Raw genomic sequence first — 8,566 nt, forward strand, 5'->3', positions numbered from 1 at the left:
GGGAACGAATGGAGAAGGAAAGTAGAGGTTAAAAGCAAAGAGGATAAAAAACGAGAGGGCCCCGCCACCGCCATCCTTGCTGCTCGCCGGGCTTCCGATGGGCAGCTCCGGTGGCGGCGGAGGCAGGAGGCAAGCGGCGAGGTAGCTGCGGCGAGGAGACGGGGGAGCCACCCGAGTCGCCCGACGGACGACGCGGGGGCGTGTGTCCCTGCCGCGCTCTTGGTTTGGCAATTCTTATATAGGTTTACTTATTTTTCATGCATATTTCAGAGCATCTCCAAGAGCTTTTCCAAAATCTACTCTCCAAATTATCATTTGGAGAGTCATTTGAGTGAAAATCGTTTTTCATATCTTTGTCTTTTCCAACAGCTCTTCTATATCTTATTTGTAGTCTAGAGAGTCATCCTTACTCTCCATTTTTGGCTAACATGAAATCCGGAATAGATGATATCTATCTTTGGATATTCATTTGAAGAGCCAGTTGGAGGCTAATTTTTATCAAAATCTCTATTTCTATAGATTAGAGAAGATATAAAAAGTCCCTTGGAGATGATCTTAGTGAGGTGTGTGCAAACAATAAATATCGACCCACAACGCGCCTGCTAATCGCTTCAAGCCACGGAATTGTCGTCACATGGTCTTTCATGCCTATCCAAACATACGTGCCGATACGATTAAAAAAATTGAAATCTTATTCACAATCCATAACAAGCACTATTACAAAAACAGTCTTTTGTCCCGGTTACACAGGGTCTTTTGTCCCGGTTTTAGAACCGGGGACAAAATGTCCCACACGCTAAAAAAATTTTTGCACTCCGCAGGATTCGATCCCAAGACCTCTTGTCTAATGCATGATTTTCTTGCCAACTCACCTAAGTAGTACATGTGACTTAGTATAGAATAACTTCCTTTTGAACTGTCACGTGGAGGGGTTTTTTGTCCGGGTTGATAACACCAACCAGGACAAAAGGGTCCTTTTGTCCGGGTTGGTGCCACCAACCGGGATAAAAGGGTCATCCTTTTGTCTGGGTTGGTGTTACCAACCGGGATAAAATGGTTGGGCCTTTTGTCCCGGGTGAAGCCACCAACCGGGATAAAAGGGGGACCTTTTGTCCGAGGTTGGTACCTCCAACCGGGACAAAAGGCCCCTGTCCCCCGCTGGCCCGTCTAACCGTTGGACCCGGGACAAAACACACCTATTGTCCCGGACCCAAAGACAACCGGGACAAATAGTCTGGAACAAAGACATGTTGTGTAGTAGTGAAGAGAACACATCCACCACAGATGAATCCCAAGATATGTAGCTTAGTGTTCGATTAATTAATCCTCGCATACAATGTTAATAAAAAGAAGAACTGAGGTTCTAATCTTAGAACCTACATATACATCCAAGTTTGAGATCTAGACTCAGGAGAGTAGTGTTTCTTTTTTTTTTCCTAAATTTATTTCAAGAATAAATGAAACTAGCGGGTGGTATGTACATTATTGATGCAAGATGATCTATTGGCACAGTCTCAGAGGTAACCATACGGGCAGCAATCGCTCCAGTTCGGAAGCTGTCGGTCATCTGAGGTCGTGAGTTCGAATGCTGCTTGACTCACGATTCCCTACAGGGTTTTTTCCCAGTTTCTCCTGCATGTGTATTCTGCGGTTGCCTCACGCATGGATACACCACAACGGTTAGGGTGACGTGCCCGTCATGTGCGAAGTCTGGTGATTTTGGATATCTCTCAGCCTCGTGAAGTTCCTAACTCGTGTGCAGGGTGCATCTACGTGTGCGTAAGCGTGGTAGTGTGAGTTAGTGCGTGAGTTCAGATAATACAACTTGTATTTAAAGGGTTGAGGTATATAAAAAAAAGTAACCATACATGAGTAGAGCGCGCGTATACTATATATGTAGCCTTAGCAACAAGCAGCGCTGCGCATTTGTTTTCCTCGGTGTTGGATTGGGGTCGTGGCCGTGCATGCATGTCGCCGGCGGCGAGCTTATCATTATCGAGCAAGCAATTCACAATATAATACTCGCGGTTGCTATGTCAAGCGGCGTACGTACACCTCCCGTTCCGCTCCTGCCGGACAGACGGATAAAATATAGCTAGGACAGCAGATCATCCGGTGCATTGCTTTACTATGAATTTCTTGCTATGAGTTGGATCACTTAATTAATTGGGTTAATTCGGATGATCTTACCATGATTTGGAATCGGTCCTTAATACCTACAGTGCCTACCATGATTATGTTGTGTATGAAACTAAAGATTAAGTTGTGTGTTTTAGTTTGTTGCGGAATAATATATGTTGTTATGTTGTCCTTCCGTTTTAATTTCTTTAAATTTCATAGATTGCGTGTATCTAACTATATACAAACCGAAATTGATCTTAATATAATTGTATCGGCTTTGATGTAATTGCTAAAAATTAACAAAACTTCCCTTGTCAAAAAGAAGGGAATATATGTTTGTGGTGCGGTAAAGGTACTGTGAGAGAGAGAGCATGAAGCTGGTATCATGGATTTAAATAATTCCTGGTGACTCATGACACTTTCATTAGTCGCAGGTACCATATTACTGCAAATGCATTGGTGCAAGTGCTTTTGCGCAAGCGTGTGATGCAGTGGGAGGCACCTTCGTAATTTGTGAGTGCTAGCGTAAATTGGCGGCATTGTTTACGAGTGTACACCAACGTTTGTATGTACGTAATAGTAAAATGGAGTGTATGATAGAATAAAACTTGGCATCTTTGTTCTTCTTACTTTAAATAAAGCATGTCACATTATCAAGTTAACTTTTGCATACATCACTCCCGGCCAAAGGCTTGCACTAGCGATAACACTCCAAACAAGTAGACTCCAGTAGAAATCTGTCATATATATTTCAGTAAGGCGTATGGAAACAATAAATTTCGAACCACAACGCTGCTCCTAGATAATTGCTTCATGCCGTCATGCGGCAGAATGTTGGTCACATGGTCTTTCATGCCAATCCAAACATACATGCTGACACGATTAAGAAATCAGATGGAAATCGTCTTCACAATATACTCCATAACAAGAGAACACAGCTACCACATATGAATCCCAAAAAATGTGTACGAGTAGTTGAGTGCTCGACTAATTAAGGCCCACTAAATAATCCTTGTTAGAAAATCAATGAAAATAAAAAAATAGAGGTTCTTATCCATCTGAGTTCGAGATCTAGACATAGGAGGGTGCTTCCATATTTGTTCAGATTTATTCTAAGAATGAGTGAAACTAGAGCATTATGGCTATTTTTTCGCGACCATGTCTTAGCACGTATTTCATTAAGAAGAAAGCAGTTTATAGACATTTCTTGCTATAGGCCAAACAGAGGTTGACCTACCCAAGTACACAACGGACTGAAAATAGAGAAAAATTAAAAAAAGGCCAGGAAAATAAACGGCCTGCAAACTAGCTAAACAACAACCACAGAAGGGGAGGGTCCACTTGACCCGCCAAGCCAAACCAAGCGACAAATAGCATCTGAACCTACACAAAGTGCACCACCACCAAGCCGATGACTGAGACCCTGTAATAACATGAGGGCGGCCAAGCATTCACCATAATAACACCACGACGGCAAAGCATCCGTCGAGGAAGACCGACAAGTAGCAACCATGACGGCAAAGCATCCGTCAGAGTAGAAGTAGCAAGGGCGGCAAAGCATCCACCAGCACAACGACGGCGAAGCATCCGTTGTAGTACTCGCAGCACCAACATATGGCGATGATGCGTCGATAGAGCACAGGTAGGTGATACAGATGAAGACAACCACCCACGACAAGCCACAAAGAAATCAGACTGCCAGCAGTATGAAGGTATCCCAAGACAATGCCCTCATGAGGGATATGACGCACCAGACGCCATCATCGCCAATCCGAAGCATCGGACATGGTTTTCACCAGGGATCCATCCCCATGCCAAGGGCCACCGAGAGCTGAACATGAAGCACCGCAGCCATGCCTAGGAACACGCCGATCAGGGAGGAGGGGTCATCGGGCTGGGCCGGCAGAGGGGCATGAAGATGTCCCGTGACGACACCCCCAGCAGGGACATGACACACTAGGCGCCATCGTCGCCGGTCCGGAGTGCCGAACATGATTTTCACCGGGGAACAACCTCCATGTCCAGACCATAGAGGCCAGGTCAACCCATCTTGGCAGACGCCACCGGGGGAGGGTGAGCCCCGTCGGTGGCCAGTGCAAGGGCGCCGACGCGGCAGGCCCGGAGGCGGTGGCTGTCCCAGATATGTGGAGCACAACGGCACCGGCCCCGGTCGGCAGAGGCCTGGACCACCTCCAGCCGGCAGCCACCGCCCCATAGACCACCTGGCCAAGTGGAACGCAGATCCAGGCCAAAGGAGACCAGATCAGGAGCGCGGAAGTCGGGACGACAACGAGTAGCCCCACCCCCGACCGGTGCCTCCACCATCGACGAGAGGGCTCCCTCGGCTAGGGGAGCACAGATCCGGGGTTGTGGTGGGTGGATTCGGCGAGCAGTAGCCGGAAATCGGAGTACTACGACGAGTCGGCGACCTAGGGTTGGAAGGGGGCGAGTGGCGTATGAGCGAGCAGGATGAAGAGGGAGAGGGGGAGCGCGACGCGGGGGCTGGTTTCAGCGCCGCCGCCGGAGCTCAGGAGGTGGGGGGTCGAGGTGGCTCACGGTGTCGCACCCAAATCGCCATGGAGGGCGACGTGGGGGTAAGGGAGGCCTTTCCAAAGTCACTGCGAATCCTTGGCTATTTTTATCATAGTCATAACCTAGATCTGTTTTGTTAAGAAAAAAATTGTAGTTGTCAACGAGCCGTCAGAAACCTTAATTACCTCGGAGCCTATACCAGATAGCCGCAGCAATATATAATGCCGCGCGGCGCGGATTCGTTTTGTTAAGAAAAATACTGTAGTTGTGAACAATGCATGTCCCCGGCGGCGAGTTTGGAGCAACGAGAGGCAATGCACAATTAATATCCTAGTGGCTGTCCGTTGCTGTCATGCGGCGTCGTACGTACGCCTCCCGTTCCGTTCCGGCCGGATACAGACGGATAGAAAATTGCAAGAGCGAGCTAGCTAGCGCTTTGGTATTGGTTTTTTTAGATTAATTAGATTCATGTCATTACAATTTTGCAAGTTCTCTGATCTACCACTACAATTCATCTATTCTGAAATTTACCATTGTAATTTTTCGTCTACCTGATCCATGTCATTTTCTACGTCTTTTAGATGACTAGGCCCAATATCATACCACTGTTTACGTAAGCATCTTGTGTATGGACCAAAGTACCCCTCAGCTTCTCTCTTCCTCCACTCGCTGACATGTGAACCCCACATGTCAGCTTCTGCTTTAACCTTCGGCCATCCTTTCTTCCCCACCTCCCTCCGGCGCCCACCACCAACGCGAAGCTCCCCGTTCCTGACGCGAGCAGATCGGGTTTCCTACTCCTCACTGCACCATCCCTCTGACGCTCGACGCCGACTCCACCACCACAAGCAGCGCGGCAGCGCCTCGGGCACGGCAGCGCCAACCTCTGAACGCATGATGCCGCCATAGCCACAGAGATCGGGCGCCACGCAGTGGTAGCCCCATGCGACCAGGTGCTGCATCCGGAAGCGCCACGAGTACCAGAGCTCCGGGAAGCCATGCAGGAACACCACCACCGCCCGCGGGCTCCGCCACCATCGCTGTCTGCTGCCTCTAGCTTCTATTTATGGTGGAGCCTGGCGTCCTTGCTTTTGCTTGGGAAGGGGAGGAAACCAAGAGAGTGTGAACGTGCGGAGGGGGGCGGCCGGGCGAGCCCCCTACACCTCGGGACTGGCTGCAGCGCCACAACGGCGAAGGACTCGAAGCTCTCGAACCCAGAGGTCGCGGCTGCGGTCGAGGACGCGGCGGCTTCATCTCGTAGCAGGAGCGTGGATGTGGAGAGCAGTGTGGAGCGCTGAGCGTTAGCCCCCGAGATGGCCCTCCGCTACAGCGGCCGCCTTGGCGTCGGCAACCAAGTCGAGACCGGTGGCTGCATGGTGGAGGATGGCTGGAGGTTGAAGGAGGAGCTGCATGTAGGCTCCATATGTCAGCGAGTGGAGGTAGGGAGAAACAGTAAGGGTACTTTATGGTCCATACAAAAGATGCATACGTGTATAGTGGTCTGACAGTGGACCTAGATATCCAAAAGACGTAGAAAATGGCATGGATCATGTAGATAAAGAATTATAATGGTAAGTTTCAGAATAGATGAATTGTAGTGCTAGATTAGAGAAGTTGAAAAATTACAATGGCACGGATACAATTAACCCTTTTTTTCTAAGCTTATCGCGGTCAATGTACGAAATGGTACGATCTGAGGGAGGCACATGCGCTGGGCTTAAACTACGTACAAGCACTACAGGGAACGCCAACTTGGCGATTTGAATAAGCATTCGTTCCAGCTACTGAATCTTCTCAAAAAGCATTCGCTGGAGAGAGAGATCAGATGATGGACGCTCCGGGCAAACTTAGTAATTAATTAGATCTTCAGCATGGATCGGAAAATGAATGAATTCCGATCGATCTCAGTACCTCACCAGGCCGTGAATCGACTACAAAAAGTTGGAATGTTCGATCGACGACCTCTATTGTAACCTCACCAATACTTGCATATATAGCCAATACCGGCCAAGCAAATTGTACTGCTTCAGTGCTTCTATGAATCTACACCTAAAGCGCTAGATATTAGCTCACACTGTGAAAATGCCAGCTAGTAGGAGTACAGACTACAGAGGTAAGAAAATAAGAAACGAAATGTCTCAAAAGAAAAGGGCGAATCTCCCGCGTATAAGGCAAATTAAAGCAAGCAACAAGTGATCAATGTGCTGCTTGCATCAGCAGCCTGGCCAATCCACGGATAGCCTGCTAAAAAACTGATCGCCGGCGGCCGGTTAGGTTGTCACACCGGAGAATCCGAAACCGCGTCCGTACTCAGATCCGTACCGTGCGCAGGACGCGACGGCTGGCCCGTCGTCGTGGCAGCAGGCTCCGCCGCCCCCGGGTCGTCGTCTGCGGCGAGGACGGTGGCGCGGCAGAGCGGGCAGGTGGTGTGGAAGCGAAACCACGCGTCGACGCAGCGCGCGTGGAACCGGTGCCCGCACCGCGGCAGCAGGCGGCCCTCCTCGCCGTCGGCCAGCTCCGCGATGCAGATCGAGCACTCCGCCGACGCCGCGCCGCCGCCGCCGGAGGAGGAGGAGGACGAGCGCGCGACGAAGACGGGCAGCGCGGTGATGGCGCGCTCCACCTCCCGCCGGTCCCGGGCCTTGGGCGACGCCGGCAGCGACGAGGCCGCGGAGGAGGAGGAGGACGCCGCCTCGCCGTCAACGCCGCTGCCGCCGCCGCGCGCGCGGGAGAAGAAGCGCCAGAAGTAGGCGTAGACGAGGAGGACGAGGAACACGTTGAGCGCGACCAGGCACGCCGTCAGCAGCCGCCCGTGCGGCTGCCAGCGGACGCCGGACCCGCCGCCGGCGCCCGCGCTCGGGGTGGGGCCCAGGTGGTCCTGATGATCCATGCCGCCCCGCTCCGCCCGCCCGCCGTAGGATCGATCGGTCGGCCAAGAAATTAGAGAACTGAATGGAAGGTTGCGGCGGGTAGGGATCGATCCAGTCCAGCTAGCTAGGAGTGGCGATGGACGGGATGGAGATGGATGGGACGTGGAGGCGTGGGTTTGTTTATACTCCTCCAACAGCGGCGCGTAATAAGTTGAGTTGGAGGCGGCGGTTGCTCGTTAACCGGCTCTTCCGCTCCCCTGCGGCGTATGAGTTATGACCAGGGTTAACAATTTCGGCGAAATTTCGGAAAATTTTTCGTTTCCGCTAGTTACCGGGATCCGAAATTTCGGTATTTTTCGGTATATTTCGTTTTCAAATTCAAAATTCAACAAATTTCGACCGAAATTTAACGAAATTCGCCGAAATTTATCGAAATTTCGGAACGGAATTCCGTTTCCGCTAAACACCGGGATTTGACCGGAAAACGAAATGGTTAACTCTGGTTATGACTAGGCCGGCGTCCAGGCGATGCCACGCCGGCCGGCCGCCCGCGATAGGAGTAGCTAGGACCGGATGCTCGGCTCCGCTTTGGGGGCTCGGGCGCTGGCTCTTGGCGACGCTGCAAGGGCGGCCGCAGCCGCGCGGAAGAAAAAAATCACGGAGCGGATCAGAAATTCAGAAGTCAGAACGGAATGATCGAGGAGCTTACGCTGCGTATACCATGCGTGCATCTATCTGGCCGGGGAGAAAAAGGGGAGAGGCCAGCCAGAGGATCTGCCGCCTAGTGGCCACTATATTTTGTCCTCTCGGCCGGTGATGGCGTGCCGCAGCGTTTCCGGCGCCGCTGGTCGACGCGAGCCCGGACGGACTCCGGATTGGATTTCCGCCCACAGGGTTGGAAGCTTGCGACGCAACCTTGCCGGCCACTCTCATTCTCTTGCGCCCACAGGTAGATCAATCCACCGGCCCGTTAGCGGTGGTTTACCTCCACAACTTAATGTTACTTTTACAGTTTTATTACTATTTTTAAAAAATTACGGGCA

The 8,566-nt window shown here is 51.0% G+C and overlaps 1 protein-coding gene across 1 annotated transcript; it reads right to left on the bottom strand.

Annotated features, from left to right (window-relative positions):
- Positions 1-6,537: 6,537 nt before the first annotated feature.
- LOC120665749 (RING-H2 finger protein ATL74-like) lies at positions 6,538-7,795 on the bottom strand. The gene has a single exon (XM_039945410.1). The coding sequence runs from the start codon at positions 7,541-7,543 to the stop codon at positions 6,932-6,934; it is 612 nt and encodes a 203-aa protein (XP_039801344.1). The 5' UTR covers positions 7,544-7,795; the 3' UTR covers positions 6,538-6,931.
- Between the last annotated feature and the right edge of the window lie 771 nt (positions 7,796-8,566).

This window comes from Panicum virgatum, chromosome 3N, assembly GCF_016808335.1.
Source record: "Panicum virgatum strain AP13 chromosome 3N, P.virgatum_v5, whole genome shotgun sequence".
NCBI lineage: Eukaryota > Viridiplantae > Streptophyta > Magnoliopsida > Poales > Poaceae > Panicum > Panicum virgatum.

Bases quoted from the DNA above. Each gene is read 5' to 3' on its own strand.
- LOC120665749 (XM_039945410.1), bottom strand. From the start codon at position 7,543: ATGGATCATCAGGACCACCTGGGCCCCACCCCGAGCGCGGGCGCCGGC.